Genomic DNA, 18,478 nt, shown 5'->3' on the forward strand with positions numbered 1-18,478 from the left:
ATGAAGTTCAGAATTTAAAAAAAAAAAAAAAAATTAAAAAAAATAAAACAAATAAGGAAAAAATATAAAAAAGAAAAAAATATATATATATTAGATAAACTAGTTAAAAAACGTTAAAAAAGAAATGGGTAAAAGTTTTAAAAATTCGCAGAAAAAAAATAACATTAAAAAAAATTAAATTAACCGCAAGACTAAAGAATCATGGGGAGAAAGTCATGAGTTCCATGCTTTGCTTTCTCTTCCACTGAATTCTGCTGCTCTCCTTGGTAGGTGAACTTTGCCTTGGCTGGATTTCTTGTTGATCTTCTGGGGGAGGGGCCTGTTGTAGTGATTCTCAAGTGTCTTTGCCCAAGGCGAAATTGCCCCACCCTTACCAGGGGTCGGGCTAAGTAATCTGCTCGGGTTTGCTTTCGGGAGCTTTTGTCTCCTGAACGCTTTCCGTAGAGTTCTGGAGGACGGGAATGAAAATGGTGGCCTCCCAGTCTCTGGCCCTGAGGAGCCAAGAGAGCTCGGGGGCCCCACTCCTCAGTGCGCCCTCAGAGAAAAGAGCCCAATCAATCCCGTCTCCCGTTGGAGCCTCTGGCCGCGCTCTGAGCTCACCCAGTCTGCGACCGATTCAAGGTAACCCCGAGCTGAGAGCTCACTTCTCGGCTCTGTCTCTGTAGCCGGCTTCCCTGGTCTAATACCTGCGAGCTCTGCGACACTCCTGATCCTTTTGTGACCCTGCGGGACCTAGGGCCACACTGGCCCCGAGTGGACTTCAACCCGGTTTAGCCTCTAGAGCTATGTCCCTCAGTGGGGCAGACTTTTAAAAGTCCTGATTTTGTGCTCCGTTGCTCCGCTGTTTGCAAGGAGCTGGCCCCTCCCCCCGCGGTCTATCTTCCCGTCGCTTTGGATTCACTTCTCTGCCAGTCCTACCTTTCAGAAAGTGGTTGATTTTCTGTTTCTAGAATTGCTGTTCTTCTCTTCGATCTCCCGTTGGATTTGTAGGTGTTTGCAATGGTTTGATAAGCTATCTAGCTTATCTCCTGCTCCCTGATGTAGTCTCAGCCCGCTACTTCTCCGCCATCTTGACTCCTCCACCTCCAAAATTATCTCTTTTAAAAAAAAGAGTGTTTCTTGGTTTGCCTCTTTTCCCCCCTTTTGTTTCTTTCTTTTGTTTTTTAAATTTCACATAAGAGCTTAATCGTATGGTATTTGTCTTTCTCTGACTATTTTGCTTAGCCTGATGCTCTCTAGCTCCACCATGTCATGGAAAGGTTTAATTTTTTTTTTTTATGACTGAGTAATACTACATTGTATATTTATACAACATCTTTTTTCTCCATTTGTCAATCAGTGGACACTGAGGCTGTTTCCATAATTTGGCTATTGTAGATAAATCTGCTAAAAACATCGGGCTGCAAGTATCCTTCAAATCAGTATTTTATTATTTATTATTCTTTGAGTAAATACCCAGTAGTGTTATTGCTGGATTGTAGGGTAGTCTCATTTTTAACTTTTTAAGGTACCTCCACACTGTTTTCCATAGTGAGTGCACCAGTTTGCATTCCCACCAACAGTGCAAGAGGGTTCCCCTTTCTCCACATCCTCAGTAACACCTGTTGTTTCTTTTGTTGTTAATTTTAACTATTCTGACAGGTGTGAGTCAGTAGCTCACTGTAGTTTTGCTCTGCATTTCCCTGATGATGAGTGATGTTAAGCATCTTTTCATATATCTGTTGCCTGTCTGGATGTCTTCTTTGGAGAAATGTCTGTTCATGACTTATGCCTATTTTTTTACTTGGATTATTCATTTTTAGATATTCAGTTTTATAAGTACTTTACATAATTTGGATACTAACCCTTTATCTAATATGTCATTTGCAAATATCATTTCCCATTCCATAGGCTGCCTTTTAGTTTTGTTGATTGTTTCCTTTCCTGTACAGAGCTTTTTATTTTGATGTAGTTCTAATTGTTTATTTTTGCTTTTGTTTTGCTTACCTTAGGAGATATCCAGAAAGAAATTGCTACAGCCAATGTCAAAGAGGTTACTGTCTGTGTTTTTCTCTAGGACTTTTGTGGTTCCAGGTCTCTCATTTAAGTTTTTAATCCATTTTGAGCCTATTTTTGTGGATGGTGTAAGGAAATGGTCCAGTTTAATTCTTTTACATATTGCTGTTGAGTTTTCCCAAAACATTTGTTGAAAAGACAGTCTTATTCCCATTGGGTATTTTTTCTGACTTTGGCGAAGATTAATTGCATATGGTTGTCGGATCATTTCTGGGTTTCCTATTCTGTTCTATTGATCCATGTGTCTATTTCTGTGTCAATACCTTACTATTTTGATTATTACATCTTTGTAACTTGGAGTCTGGAATTATGATGCCTCCAGCTTTGCTTTTCTTTTTCAAGATTCCTTTGGCTATTCATGGGTCTCCTTGATTCCATACAAATTTTAGGATTGTTTGTTTTAGCTCTGTAAAAAAAAAAAATGTTGGTATTTTGATAGGGATTGCATTAAATATGTAGATTGTTTTGAGTAGTATGGACATTTTAACAATATTTGTTCTTTCAGTCTATGTGAATGGAATGTGTTTCCATAGTCCCCTAAATTATTTAGAAAACTACATTTAAAGTTACAAACCAAAGTTCCAGTGATACCAGCATTTGTACTAATAATTATTTATTTTCCTTGAAATTTATTAGTCTTTTAAATCATGTAGAAAACAAAGCCATGGTTTGTATACTAAAATACTAGCCTTTAAATCATCCATGTATTACCTGTTTTTTTTTTTAAAGATTTTATTTATTTATTTGTCAGAGAGAGTGAGCACAGGCAGACAGAGTGGCAGGCAGAGGCAAAGGGAGAAGCAGGCTCCCCGCCGAGCAAGAGCCCAATGTGGGACTCAATCCCAGGACACTGGGATCACGACCCGAGCCAAAGGCAGCCGCTTAACCAACTGAGCCACCCAGGCATCCCTGTATTACCTTTTTTGAGAGCTTTATTTCTCCATACAGGTGTGAGTTACAGCCTAGTGCCTGCTTATTTCACAGTGAAGGACTCTGTTGAGCATTTCTTCCATGGCAGGTCTAGTGGTCATGAACTCTCAACTTTTGTTTATCTGGGACTTTCTTGATTTCTTTCTCACTCTTGAATGTTTTTCCTGATATAGGATTCATGGTTGACAGTTTGTTTTTGTTTTTGTTTTTGCACTTTGACCATATCAGCCTACTTTTTTCTGGCTTCCAAGGATCCCACATATATGATGATATGCTTCCTAGCTGCTGCTTTCGGAATCTTGTTCTGTGTTTGATTTTTAAAAGCTTAATTATAATGTGTCTCAGTTTAGGCCACTTTGAGTTCATTTCAGTTGTAGTTCACTGAACTTCTTTTTTATATTCATGCCTTCATCAAATTTGAGAAGCTCTCAGGCATTTTTTCTTCAAATACTTTCTCTGTCCCTTTCTTTCTTTTCCTTCTGGAACTCCCACAATGCATATGTATTTTTTTTAAGTCTTTTATTTATTTATTTTTTTTAAAGACATGGATCACAAGTAGGCAGAGAGGCAGGCAGAGAGAGAGAGAGAGGGAAGCAGGCTCCTCGCTGAGCAGAGAGCCCGATGCGGGGCTCGATCTCAGGACCCTGGGATCATGACCTGAGCCAAAGGCAGAGGCTTTAACCCACTGAGCCACCCAGGTGCCCCTGCATATGTCAGTATTTGATGATGTACTATAGGTCCCTTAGGCTCTATTTGCTTTTCCTTAACCTTTCCTCTGTTTCTCAGCAGAATTCCATTGTCCTATCTTCAAGTTCACTGATTCTTCCTCCAGCCTGCTCAAATCTGCCTTTGAATCCCTCTAGTGAAATTTTCAATTCCATTACTAAACATTTTAGCTTCAGAATTTCTTTTGCTTTCTATTGAGATTGTCTCTTTTTCAATATTTATATTATTGTTCACACATTATTTTGTTGACTTTATGTCTTCCTTTAGTTTCTTGACCATCCTTAACATGATTATTTTGAAGTTTTGTCTATGTAGCTGCAGTTAATGTATCAACAGTTAATATTGACATTTTTTCCTTTGGGCTATACTTTCCTCTTTCTTTGTATGCTTTGTGATTTTTTCTTGTACACTGGACATTTCAATCCAACCATGTGATAACTCTGGAAATCAGAGTCTCACCCTTTGTCAGGGTTTATTGATTTTGTTATTGTTATTGCTTTTTGTTTTTGTAGTCTGTCTGTGTGCCAAGAATCAACCTGAGGTGTACACTTAAGGTCTTTTCATATTTTTTCTGAGCCTTCCCTGGGCATACATGGTCACTCTCTAATTTTTTCAGATAAGCAGTTGTTTTTTTAATATCTTAGTCTTTAATGTCTAGTTTCTAAAAGAGTAGAAAGTGAAACATGAATGGGTTGGGGAGAGTATGCTTGGATGTAACATAATTTTAAAAACTTGTTCCCTGTTGATAGAGATTTGGTTATTTCCTTTTATTACTATTATTATTGTTATTATTATTAACATATAATGTATTATTTGTTTTAGGGGTACAGGTCTGCAGTTCATCAGTTTTACACAACACACAGCATTTACCATAATGCATACCCTCCCCAATGACCATCACTGAGCCACCTATCCCCCCCCCCCCCCCCCACCTCTAGCTACCCTCAGTGTTTCCTGAGATTAAGAGTCTCTTATGGTTTGTCTCCCTCTCTGGTTTCATTTTTTTTCATTTTTCCCTCCCTTCCCCTATGATCCTCTGCCTTGTTTCTTAAAGTCCACATATCAGTGAGATCATATGATAATTCTTTCTCTGATTGACTTATTTTGCTTAACATGATACTCTCTGGTTCCATCCACATCATTGCAAATGGAAAGATTTCAAGTTTTGATGGCTGCATAATATTCTATTGTATATATACACCACGTCTTTATCCATTCATCTGTCAATGTGAACTTCTGGATTCTTTCCATAGTTTGGCTATTGTGGACATTGCTGCTATAAACATTTTGGTGCTGGTGCCCCTTCAGATCACTACATTTGTATCTTTGGGGTAAATACCAATTTAGTAGTACAATTGCTGGGTCATAGGGTAGCTCTATTTTCAACTTTTTGAGGAACTTCCATACTGTTTTCCAGAGTGGCTGCACCAGCTTAGATTCCCACCAACAGTGTAAGAGGGTTCCCCTTTCTCTGCATCCTCACCAACATCTGTCATTTCCTGATTTGTTAATTTTAGCCATTCTGACTGGTATAAGGTGGTATCTCACTGTGGTTTTAAAATGTCTTTCCCAGATGTGGAGTGACATTGAGCACTTTTTCATATGCCTGTTGGCCATTTGTAGGTCTCTGTTTCTGTCTTCACATGTACTTTTCCTTTGTCAGTTTTGTTTTATGGACAGTTGTCATTGTATTTAGGGCTCACTCTTATCTGAGATGAGCTCATCTCACAATCCTCAAGTAGGTGTACCAAGACCTTTTTTTCTGAATGAGATTAATTTTACATGTTCTGGGTGAACTTATATTTTGGGGAGGGCAACATTCAACCCATTGTAAGTGATATACATTAGGTTTATGTATGTATATGACAGTTGTACTTTATTACTTGGTGATTATAATATGCCATTATTTTACATACATGTATATACATTGATATATAAAAACATATACATGCATATATATGCACAAATGTATATAAATATGTATATCTCATGTCATCCCATGGATGGGGTGAGCAGCAGGGGAAGTTGTTAATTGGGAGTTGTAGTTTCTGTAGGGAATTTAAACACAATGATAAAATCTAAGAATTAGTCTTTTTTTATTATTACTATGTTCAGGCAATTTTAAATACTGTCAGTGGTAAAATACTTCTTAAAATTATCTTTTGCTTGTCTAGGTAGAAAATAATTACTGCAGGTACTGTTGAGTATTAATAATGAACTTGTAAACTCCAAATTAACATGATTTATTGCTTATCATTTAAAAACATTGTATTTTACATAGAGGTTAATTCCAAAAACTCCCAACACTATTATCACCCCACAGTACACATAAACTTATTTATACATATTTATTTTGAGAGTAAGTTTATAATAATTCTAAATCATTAGAGCTTGCATCATGTGCAAGTCAGGCCTATAACTTGTGGGGCACTACGTATTACTTTATTTAAACAACATAGGGACACTTAGGGGGCTCAATTGGTTTAGCACCTGCATTCAGCTCAGGTCATGATCTCAGGGCTCCTTGCTCATCAGGGAGCTTGTCTCTCTCTCTGCCTGCTGTTCCACCTGCTTATGCTCTCTCTGACAAATAAGTAAATAAAATCTTTAAAAAAAAACAGATTATAAGTAAATGATGACACAGTCATTGTAAAAAAACAGAATTTACATAACATTCATTCTGATATCATATGTGACCACTTGTGGTTTTTATGTCTGTGTAATAACTGTTTAAAAAGAAAAACAAAGCAATGTTATTACTTATTGATCTTTTACATTTTTATTTTTGGAGGGGCTAGGAAGGGGCTCAGGGAGAGAGAGAATATGAGGCAGCCTCTATCCCCAGGGCGGAGCCCATCATGGAACTTGATCTCACAACTCTGAGATCATGACCTCAGCCAAGATCGTAAGTCAGAGACTTAACTGACTGCGCCACCCAGTTGCCCCTAATTATTGATCTTTTGATTTGATTTACCCATGGAAAGGCAAACATTGTGACTAAGGGTACATTCTCTAGAAGCAAATTGCCTTTGTTTGACCTTAACTTTATCACCTGCTAGCTATAAGATCATAGGCAAGTTACTTAAACTCTCTGTGTCCATTTCATCATGTGGGTAAAAAATTAAAAAAATTAAAAGATAATTATAAAATATGGATTAATAAAAACACTTTAGACAATTTTGGTAGGATTTAATGAATAATCACATATATTACAGTTAGAATTGTACTTATAACACAGTAAGAACTTGATAAAGTTTAGCTTTTATTATTATTAATTCAGATTATTAATTCCCAACTGGCTCAGTGGTACATGAAGAAAAAAATTCTTCATAAAATTATATTTAATACAAAATTAATGCATATTATTGTAATACAAAAAGAAAATTATGATAACACAAAAAGAAAATATCTAGTGCACCTGGGTGGTACAGTCCATTAAACAAACAACTCTTGGTTTCAGTTCAATCTCAGGGTTGTGAGATCAAGCCCCAGGTGGGCTCCCTGCTCAGGGAAGAGACTGCTTAAGGCTCTCCCTCTCTGTCTGCCCCAACCCCACCCTTACTCTCTTAAATAAATACATAAATCTTTTTATAAAAAAAGATTTAATGTTTGGAATCAGTACATAAAATGAAGAAGCTGGAAGAAAATACACTTGAAACCAAAATTTACTTTTGGAAAATGGCTTAGTATTCTAAAATCATGATCCAAGTATTACACAGGATATCATAACCACAGATTAAAACATTTGTAGGGGTGAAGGACCAGTGAGAAAAGAGACGGAGGGAATTAATGCTTATCTTAATAAACTATTTACAACAAAACAAAAATGTATTTTAGGCAATAAAATGAGGGAAACTGGGAAAGAAGAAAGATTGAAAAGCTTAAATGGCTGATTGGTTTTTCAGTCTTTTTCCCCACTCTCCTAATAATATTCAAGATGAATGCTGTAATTTCCTACAGAACTTTTTGTCATGAAATATTTTGTTATCTATGCTGTCCAATATAGCAGCTATTAAAAGAGTTTAAGGAACTTATTGATAATGATAAAGATTCAAAGACAGGCAATTTGGGTCCAGAAAACATACTCTTGGTCACAAATGTCTATCTGCCTTTTCATGAGCACTAAGTCTTTAATTATCAAAATATCCATAATAAGTAACATTGTCTTGTTATTTATCAGTGTCACTATTTTTTTAATTTGGACCTTACAACATCCTAAATTATTTAATTACAAAATAGCAAGTGAGGTTGAAATGATCATGGATCTGTAATTAGAATGAATCTCAATTTCTACTGCATTACGTTGTGTAAGTGGCATCTAAAACCGTTCAACATCAGTTTTTACTGAGTAGATTAATTAATTAAAAACCTCATGTTCATCATCATCGTGTAAAACTTTAAGTTGTAACCTCACACGTCTATTTATTAATAGGCAGTGGAGTTAGATAACCATGAAATTGAGAAGTCTCATTTATCCATCCATTTCTTTCCCCAACACCATCAAGTGTAATGCCACTAACAACCGCTAGGGTGAGACGAGAGAGGCCTTTCATCTTTACACGGAATCTTGGAAATTGCACAGCACCATGACGTGCGCCAAAGACGTAGGTGTAGACGATGAACAAAAGAGAAGCCCCACGGTCGATGTGGCTTTCCCCGGCACGCCCGCCCCGGGGCGCGCCGCAACACTCCGCACCTTCGCTCGCTCCCCGAAATCGGGCGGGCCCTGGTTGGGCGAAGCGATTGAGCTGACTGTTGAGTGGAGTCTCCATCAACCATTGAAGACCAGGAGGTGGTGGAAGGCAGTGGAAAGGCTGGGTAGAGGCTGGGGGAGGACGACGGCAGCGCCGAAGGACACACCGAGGGGAGGCTCCAGCCCCTCCAACAGGCGGGAGCCCAGCTCCAGGGGAGCCAGCAGCTACCTCCATCTTGGTTGATGGAGGCGGGAGCGGCGTCTGGGTCTCTCCACCCTGGCACCCGTCCCCCAGGGGCCCCTCAGGCGCAGACGCTGGAATCAAGGGCTATCCCCTCGGCCGAATGGCGGAGCCCAGTTGGGGCTTCGCGGGGCCAAAGTTTCCCAGCCCACGGGGTTTGATTTTGAATTGGTCCCAAGTTCCCACAGCAGTCCCGACAAAATGGAGGACGTCGTCTCCTCCTGCAGCCATGACGGGAGGTGGGGGGACAATTCCCCACGGGGGTGAGGCGAGGGTGGAAGTGTTCCCACTCCCCTCAGCACATTCGGGAACTCACTTCACGCGCTGCCCCGACCTCCCACTTTGCCTCGCTCCAGCCCCTTGCCGGGCTCGCCCCTCATGGGGGGCTTCAGGCATTGGACAGGGAGGGCGTTGGGGACATCGAGGCCGCGTCGCTCCTCGGGCAGGGTCGTTTGGAGCGGCTCCAGGGTCCTGGGCTCCCAGGCCCGAGCTAGGGCAGGCGTCCACGGCCTCCGTCCCTCGGGCTGTGCGGGGCCCTGGAGAGCACCCTGGGCCCCCAGGTACCGAGCCGGAGACCGGCGCAGCTGGCAGCGAAACTCGGACTGCCTGACCGTGACGGACCTGGGGGTGGGGGCGGCCTGGGAGGCGGGGTTAAGGAAGGGAGGGGACGCGACCGAGGGGCGAGCGCGGGCTAAAGGGGTAGTTGAACGGCAACGCCGGGGGGGTGTGGTCTGTTCCTGATGGACGGCCCTCCGGACCACCCCCTCGAGGGGGAATTTCTGAAAGAAGGCAGACGTAGCAATGGACGTCCCCGAGGCGCCCCGGACCGCCCTTCCAGCCAGCCAATGAGGGTGCGGGGGGCGGGGTTTTCCCGGGCTCTGCCGCGCCACCGCCTCCTCCGCCTCCTCCGCCTCCTCCGCCTCCTCCGCCTCACCAGCGCTAAACCCCGGACTGGACAAGCGGAGCTGTGCGTGTTGCCGAAGTGGGGGGCGGGCCGCGGGAGGGGAGGTTCGTTCCGCGGAGCCGCAGCCAGAACCGGGTGAGGCTTATCCCCGCTGTCTTTCCAGTTCAGGTCCGACGATAGTGGGGGTGGCCGGGAGCAGCGCTGCCTCGGGAGGGGGAGGCGGAGGCGACTGGGGAGGCGGAGGCGACTGGGGAGGCGGAGGCGACTGGGGAGGCGGAGATGGGTGAGGGCAGCCTTTGGAGCCTCCCACCAACCCGGGGTTAATACCCCGCGGCGCGGCCGCCGTCGCCGCTTAGGTGTCGGGGCCTCGGGGGCTGCTCCGAGCTCCGCTCACGTCGCAGGCGTCTTCGCGTGCGGCCCGAAGGGCTGCGAGAGTGAAGGCGAGGCCGGGAGGGCTGGGTGAGGCGGACGCCAGAGGCGGGGGTCTCTCGAGGGGTGGGGGCTGCCCGGTTCGGGGCTATGGGAGGTCGCGGGGTATTTTTCCTTTCTTTCTTGCCGGAGCGGGGTGGGGGGGGCGGTGGCGGCGGCGGCGGTGGTGGAAAGTGGGGGGAGGGGCGCTTCAGTTCGTTCTCCCGCTCTCCGGGCTGCGCTCCCACAGGAGGTCCCGGGTTTTCCGGTCGCGGGTGCTGCGTCTTCCCCCACCCGGCGCCCTCCGTCGCTCTTCCCTTTCGTGGCATTTCGTGTCTTCTCTTCGCGTCTAATTCGTGCAAGTTTCTAATGGCGGACAAGCCGGGAAGTCTCGGAGTCATAGCAGCTGCTTGGGACAATTGTAAGAGATAGCAGCCCGGCGGAGACTTGAGCTTTCCCTCATCTCTGAATTGGTGCGGGGAGGGACGGGAATGACGCTGCGTGTGCAAAGTTAGGAGGGAATACAGTTCCCTTTTTGGCGTCAGGGTAACATTTGCCCTCCAACCACCCCGCGTCGCCCTTCTCTAGATCGAGCTTGCTGCCCTCCGCTTTCCATTTTGTAATTTAAAGAATGATATGTAGCTTTGTCTAGTCGTTGAGGTCCTTATAGTTTTTATTATTATTTTTTTTTAAACCTCGTCTCCCCACAGCATTGTGGGGTGGGGGAGGGTGGAGGAGGCACGGATACTCCTTGATTTCTTACTCTTTACTTCCTCCCTCTGGTATTTAGGAGTTGGTGCTGCTTCTAAAGTGGCTGGAACTAAATCATTTCTCATCCTTCTCTCCTGTCGTTCTAGGATCAGGAATCACCTTCAGACTTACCTGGTGAAACGTTGCCCGATATTAAAAGAAAACATACTCTTTGTGAGTAATGGCACCCTGATTTTTTACTTTATACACTTAGTGCGGCAGTTATGCGATTTATCTTTGCTATCTTGAAGGCAAAAAGCTAATTGCTTAGGTGGACCCTGTCCTCAGAGCCAAACCTGGGTAATCCCTGGGAAAGCACCGGTAATGCTTGCTGATAAAAACCACTGGCATTTTCTAGAGTTCCAAAACACGACTTAAGTTCGTTTCATTTTTAATACTTTGAATTTAACTTCTTGTTCTTTCACAATGGATAAAACTGTTTTTTTTTTCTTTGCTCTTGGATTAAAGAAAAATGTACTGAATTTTATGTTGTATTAAGGTTGACAGAGTATATTTTTTGTGTTTATCTTATGCTTGAAGAAGATTTGTATTTAAGTACCCTAACAGTCTTCCCAGTAAAAGTACATCAGGAAATATATAATGTAGTAGTTACAGTAATGTGGTTCTAAGATTGATCACTAAATTGGTAGTGACAGCCTGAAGTTAATGCGTCTTTTCCTTGTACCAGAAAGTAATCTATGTGATGTTTCATTTTGGTACAATAAAATGTCCAATTCTCTGTCAGATACTCAGTTAATGGCTTCTTAACATCAATCCTTGTCTGAATAATGATTTTTTGGGGAGTCTGAATAAAAATTTTATTGGGAATCTGAAGATGGTGAGATTTGGAAAAATAAATCACTATATCTATTACCTGAGATTCAGTACAGTGTTAGATCCTGCCTATTTTGTCCTTTAAAGCTGATCCAACAATTTTCAGTTGGTCATTGAAAAGAAACTTGAGATTAGAATAAATCACATTGTAGTATTCCTGCATTCCCCCTTGGCCTTGTTGCTCCTTACCAAACTTGACATTGCACTTAACTCTATTCTTCACAGTACACTATTTTAGTTAGTTAGACCTAGGACATGTGGCCTCACAATGTAGATTGCTATGCCTAGCTTTTGGGAATGGAAATTGTTTCAGTTAGGTAATTTTCTTAGGATCCTTGAAGTGATATTTCACATTCCGTGGAGTTTTGTGAGCTGGTGGGATGTAGGTATGGTTCTAGAGCTATGCTGGGCATTCACAGAGAAAGGCAACTACTGGGGACTAAGATTGGTAAGGCAACAAGTCACTGATTCAGTTATTATCACTTAGAAAAGCCATTTTTCTCAGAGTATTCTGAGGTATTTGCAGCATGATGTAGTACAAAAAAACTAGATTTTAGTACCAGCCAGAACGGTGTTCACATTTCTGCTATCTTGGGGCGCCTGGCTGGCTCAGTCGGTAGAGCATGCTACTCTTGACCTAGGCATTTTTAATGATCTTTTACTTATCACCCGTCTAGAGTACTGATAATTTTGTGGTTTTTCATTTTATTTTTGTTTCTGTTGGATTATCTACTTCTGTTTCCTTTTTTCTTTCCTTGTAATTATTATTAGAAGCTTTCATCAGATATTTATTTTTGACTGGTCTACTTGTGATTAAGAATTTGGAAGTAGAGAAAGCAGGTTAGAAAAATGTGTGGGGCTTTCAATTTGTGAGCTTCTCTGTAGGATGATTTTTCACCAAGTGGTGGGTAATCTCTTAAGTCAATATCTTCAGGTCTTTCCTTTTTTGCTGGTTCCTAATTCCACAGAGAAGAGTGTTTCTGAGAAAAAAGTTTTCCAGGGAAGAGGTACATGCCTAGAAGATCATGATCTGGTTGCCAGCTGTATGGGAATCAAGTGGGAGGAGACATTTCACATGCATGATATTGAACCATTTACCCATGTTTGGTGAACCCCAGACAAAAATCTTATGTTCTATCCAAAGAATAAAAGTCTAGAACTTGTGCCAGGGTAGGAAAAAACTTGTCATCCTCAACCTGGAGGGAAAGACTGGATCTGGGATCTCACAAACTCATTTTAGCTCCTCCTTCCCCTGTTTCAGGGTTATCTGGAGCTACTGGTTTCTGAGCCTATTGAAAATTCTGCAGCATGAATCAGGATGTTTCTCTCAGCTTTTCTACTCACTCTTAGAGTTGGTTTATCTCAGGCTGAGATCTAACTACTCATCCATTCACTATTAAGCTTGTAAAAATTTTGTTGCTTTGTTTCTTTTTGTTGCTTCTTTCTTGTTCTTTCTTTCCTTGGGAGTAGGAACTTTACCTTTGTTTATGGCTGTTAAAAAGGAAATGAAGGAATGAAATGAAGTTAGTTGTATGTGATCCTTCTATCAACTTAATCCCTTCAAGCTATTGATTTCTAGATAGTAATTTTATTTCTGATTAAATGGGAATGCTTGTGGCAGATACTAAACAGGAACTAAACATGAAGTTGGCTTTTGAGCTGAGATTATTTTCATGTAAATATATAAATATTTTTATAGTAAGAAAGACCTGTGTGACAGTGTAAGTCTGCAGAGATGCAAAAGGACATGTTTTAGGACTAATTAGTGATTAACAGTTTTTGTAACCTACCTCTTGATTATTTTTTATAGAGCTTACAGTTACAAGTGGCCAAAAAATGAACGTTTAAAACAATCTTTTTTTTAATGGTGTGATTTTTTTTTTTTTTTTTTTTTTAAGATTTTGTTTTTAACTAATCTATGCCTAACATGGGCCTCAGACTCAAAACCCCAAGATCGGGGCGCCTGGGTGGCTCAGTGGGTTAAAGCCTCTGCCTTTGGCTCAGGTCATGATCTCAGGGTCATGGGATCGAGCCCCACGTCGGGCTTTCTGCTCAGCAGGGAGCCTGCTTCCCTCTCTCTCTCTCTCTGCCTGCCTCTCTGCCTACTTGTGATCTCTCTCTCTCTGTCAAAGAAATAAAATCTTTAAAAAAAAAAAACAAAAAACCCCAAGATCAAGTCACATGTTCTAGCAACTGAGCTAGTCAGGTACCTCAATAATTAAATATTTCCAAGTACTTTCCTGTTGGTTTTTAATTTTTGAAGGTTCATAAAGTAAGTTAGTTTACCTTTCTTACCATGTGCTAATCTTGTCATAATCTAAACATTTCTATTTGAGCTAATTTTTTTTTTTTTTAACAACAGGTTCTTGGGGTGCCTTGGTGACTCAGTTAGTTGAGCATCTGACTCTTGGTTTGGGCTCAGGTCATGATCTCAGTATCTTGAGATCAGGCTCTCCCCCTCCCTGCCAGTTGGGCTCAGCACTCTGTGGGGAGTCTGCTTGAGATTCTCTCTCCCCTTCTGCCCCTCAGTGGCACAAATGCATGCATATGTGTGTGCGGGAGCGTGCTCCCTTTCTCTCTCTCTCTAAATCTATTTTTAAAAATCTAACAGATTCTTTTTACTATGTAGATTCTATGTAATTGTATGTATAAACATAATTGAATATTGAATGGCTAATGAATTATTCAACTAATAAGTATTTAGCCAGAGGGGCACCTGGCTGGCTCAGTGGGTTAAGCCTCTGCCTTTGGCTCGGGTCATGGTCTCAGGGTCCTGGGATCAAGCCCTATATCGGCTCTCTGCTCAGCAGGGAGCCTGCTTCCCCTTCCCCCTCTGCCTGCCTCTCTGCCTACTTGTGATCTCTCTCTCTCTCTGTCAAATAAATAAATAAAATCTTAAAAAAAAAAAAAAGAATTTAGCCAGAAACTTGCTAATTTTAAAAAACATAATCTCAGGGTGCCAGGGTGACTCCGTCTGTTAACTGCCTTTGGCTTAGGTCATGATCTCAGGTCCTAGGATCAAGTCCTGCTCAGTGGGGAGTCTGCTTCTCCCTCTCCTTCTGCCCTCCCCCCTTGCTTATGCTCACTCTTTCTCTCAAATAAAGATAAACCTTTAAAAAGTTTTAGAAACTGACACTGAATGTACACTTGAAAATGGTTAAAATGGTAAGTTTTATGTTATATGTATTATGCCACAAATTTTTTTTTCAAGTAGGTTCCACACCCATTGTGGAGCCCAGTATGCGGCTTGAACCCATGACCCTGAGGTTAAGACCTGAGCTGTAATCAAGAGTCAGCACTTGGGGTGCCTGGGTGGCTAAGTGGATTAAGCGTCTGCCTTCAGCTCAGGTCATATCTCAGGGTCCTGGGATTGAGCCCCACATCAGGCTCTCTGCTCAGCGGGGAGTCTGCTTCTCCCTCTCACTTTTCCCTCTGTGCTCTCTCTTAAATGGATGAGTGAAATATTAAAAAAAAAAAAAAAAAAAAAACAACACTTATCTGACTGAGATACCCAGGTACCCCTATTTTGCCATAGTTTTTTAAAAAGATAAATATATCGGGGCTCCTGGGTAGCTCAGTGGGTTAAAGCCTCTGCCTTCTGCTCAGGTCATGATCCCAGGGTCTTGGGATCCAGCCTTGCATCGGGCTTCCTGCTCAGCAGGGAGCCTGCTCCCCACCCCCCACCCCCGCCTGCCTCTCTGCCTACTTGTGATCTCTGTCAAATAAGCAAATAAAATCTTACAAAAAAAAAAAAGAAGATAAATATATCAACCTTCAGGAAATAAAAACAACTGATGTCACTAAAAGTAAATACAAAAGGGCAAAACTATTTAATCAAAGATTTTTATTTGAGAGAGAGAGAATCTGTGCAAGGGGAGGGGCAAAGGGAGAGAGAGAAGGGTGGGGTAAGAGTAAGGGTGGAGCAGAGTAAGGGTGGAACCTGACTGGGGCCCAATCCTAGGACCCTAAGATCACTATCCAAGCCAGAGTCAGCCGCTTAACCTACAGAGCCACTCAGGCGTCCCCAAAAGAGTCTTATTTATGTCTCTTATTTATTTAATTTATTTTATTTAATTTTTGAAGATTTTATTCATTTATTTGACAGAGAGACACAATGAGAGAGGGAACACAAGCAGGAGGAGTAGGAGAGAGAAAAGCAGGCTTCCCGCCAAGCAGGGAGCCCAATACGGGGCTCAGTCCCAGGACTCTGGGATCATGACCCAAGCCGAAGGCAGATGCTTAACTACTGAGCCACCCAGGCTCCCCTATATCTTTGTTTTAATGGTAACTCTTATCCTTACTCCTTTTTTTTTTTTTTTTAAAGATTAATTTATTTGACAGGCAGAGATCACAAGTAGGCAGAGAGGCATGCAGAGACAGAGAGAGGGGGCAGCAGGCTTCCCACCAAGCAGGGAGTCTGATACCAGGCTCAAGTCCAGGACCCTGGGATCATGACCCGAGCCGAAGGCAGAGGCCTTAACCCACTGAGCCACGCAGGCGCCCCTCTTTCCTGATTTGCTAAGTGGATTAAATTGTACCTACATTATGGGGCTGTTTTCGGAATTTTACATAAAACACCCATAACAATGTTTGGCAGTTTCTGGACAAAAACAAGAAAGATTCAGAAAGATTTAATCAAAGTTATGTCGGAAGCAGTGAATTTGAAAATCAGTGACAAAAGATCCTAGCGAAATAAGGATTAGACTATATCATAGTTATTTTAGTAGATAAAAGTATAGTAATTATAGTTTGGACCCAGGATTATTGGTATTTGATAGGATTGTTTTGTTACTAATTCAAAGGAAGACTTGTGGGTTTTTTTTTTTTTTCATTGTAAAGGATAAGTAGGTTAAATAAATAAGTACTATGAGTAAATTTTTAAAGGAGTACCACAAATTGGATGATTAATTTCCATTAAATTCTGAGGTAAGCATTAAATGGTTAGTGGGAGAGAAAAAAAAATAAGTAATAATTTTTTCCCTAAAAGTTAGGTAAAAGTCACGAGAATTTAAAATTTCCTTTGTGTTATTTCATTGTGATAAAGCTCAGTAATCATACTAGTACTTTTTTTTTTTTTTTTTTTTAACTATTCTCTGTTTCCTACAGGTTCTTTGGCATGGATAAATGTTCAGTGAGAGGATTAGACTTGGATGAACAGACTCCTGTTTTATTAGAGCATAAAGCCATGGCAGCTAGTCTCGTGGATATAGGAAATTCATTTGGTAACCCAGCTAGTCCTTTAGTTAACAGATGTAGAAATTCGTCAGTAGAAGATGATGATGATGATGTCGTATTTATTGAATCTATACAACCTCCTTCGACTTCTACTCCAGCAATAGCTGATCAAAGAAATTTTATATTTGGTTCATCAAGAAATAAAAGGCTACAAGGAAATTATTCCATAATTCTTCCTTCCTCAAGAGATTTGCCTTCTCAGAAGGGAAATGTAAGTGAGACAATTGTTATCGATGATGAAGAGGACATAGAAACAGATGGAGGGGAAAAGAAAAATTCTTCCAATTTTGTTGAATGGGGACTTCCTGGAACTAAAAATAGAACCAAAGATTTGGATTTCTCCACTTCCAGTCTTTCAAGAAGTAAGGTAAATGCAGGAATGGGTAATAATGTTATCACTACAGAATCGACTCTGAAATTCCTATTACATATTACTAATGTTGCAACCTTAGAAACAGGTATAAGCTCTGTGAATGCTGGGCGAGTTACGAACTTAATGATTACACATATAAAACATCACTATAAAATACCAACTTGGGAGATGTCGCTAAAGGACTTCAGTCAAGTAATTTTGGTGTTAATATACAAACATACACCCCATCTTTGACTTCACAGACCAAGACTGCAGTAGGACCTTTTAATCCTGGTAGAATGAATGTGGCAGGAGGTGAATTTCAGAATGGAGAATATGCAACTCATCATAGTCCTGGTAAGCAGTAGTGATTTTATTTACCTTCTATATATAAAATACTTTATTTCTCTTGACTTCCATATTAAGAATAAAATATATATATAAAATATTTTATACTTGCAGTTTACTTGGTCCCTGATTTTTCAGAAATTAAGTCTATTTTACCCAATGTGTTATACATCTGAAGTGTTTTAATTGAAAACTTCCATACTTCACTGCCACCACCCTGCTAACTATCTTTATTTTAATGTAAAAATCATAGAATAAAAAAAATAGTGAAATGAAGAAGTATGTAATAATTGAATTTTATTTAATTTGTAATTACATAACTTGAAATTTCAATTTTTGCATGTTTATTTTTGGACTTCTTGTCTCTGATTTTTTATTTTAAATAAGAATTTTATTAGTTGCTTTATTTTAAAAGTTGGTCAACTTTCTTGCCCTTAAGTCAGAGCCCTGTATTTTTTTTTTTTTTTTTTTTTTGTCAGAGAGAGAGGGAGAGAGAGCAAGCACAGGCAGACAGAATGGCAGGCAGAGACAGAGGGAGAAGCAGGCTCCCCGCCAAGCAAGGAGCCCGATGTGGGACTCGATCCCAGGACACTGGGATCATGACCTGAGCCGAAGGCAGCTGCTTAACCAGCTGAGCCACCCAGGCGTCCCAGAGCCCTGTATTTTTAAAACTTTAGAGAGACAGGGTGCTTGGGTGGCTCAGTCAGTAAGTGCCTGCCTTCTGCCTTTGGCTCAGGTCAGGGTCCCGGGGTCCTGGGGTCCTGGGATCAAGCCCCAGTTGGGCTTCCTGCTCAGTGGGGAGCCTGCTTCTCCCTCTCCCATGCTCCCTTTTTTTGTTCCCTCTCTTACTGTGTGTGTGTGTCTTTCTCTCCCCCTCCCTCTGTCAAATAAATAAATCTTTAAAAAAAGAAAAGAAAAAAAAAAAACAACTTACATGGACCAACTTGTTCTGTTAAAATATAAATGAAAGCTGTTTAAAAAATTAGCATATCTTTCTGGTAG

At 41.3% G+C, this 18,478-nt stretch overlaps 1 protein-coding gene across 3 annotated transcripts in view; it reads left to right on the forward strand.

Annotated features, from left to right (window-relative positions):
- Positions 1-10,693: 10,693 nt before the first annotated feature.
- Positions 10,694-18,478, forward strand: part of LOC111159906 (zinc finger MYM-type containing 5) — a 36,453-nt gene continuing 28,668 nt past the window's right edge. Inside the window, exons 1-3 of one of the 3 annotated variants that reach the window (XM_022522582.1) lie at positions 10,694-10,881; positions 16,648-17,143; positions 17,392-17,485. In XM_022522582.1, coding sequence (XP_022378290.1) covers positions 16,658-17,143; positions 17,392-17,485 — 580 coding nt within the window. In that variant the 5' untranslated portion in view covers positions 10,694-10,881; positions 16,648-16,657. Of the gene's footprint in view, positions 10,882-16,647; positions 17,144-17,391; positions 17,486-18,478 lie in introns of those variants that run through there. The other 2 variants (XM_022522583.1, XM_022522585.1) reach the window with 2 other exon arrangements.

The sequence above is a fragment of the Enhydra lutris genome, unplaced genomic scaffold (genome assembly GCF_002288905.1).
Source record: "Enhydra lutris kenyoni isolate GAN:26980312 unplaced genomic scaffold, ASM228890v2 scaffoldscaffold71, whole genome shotgun sequence".
Lineage (NCBI taxonomy): Eukaryota > Metazoa > Chordata > Mammalia > Carnivora > Mustelidae > Enhydra > Enhydra lutris.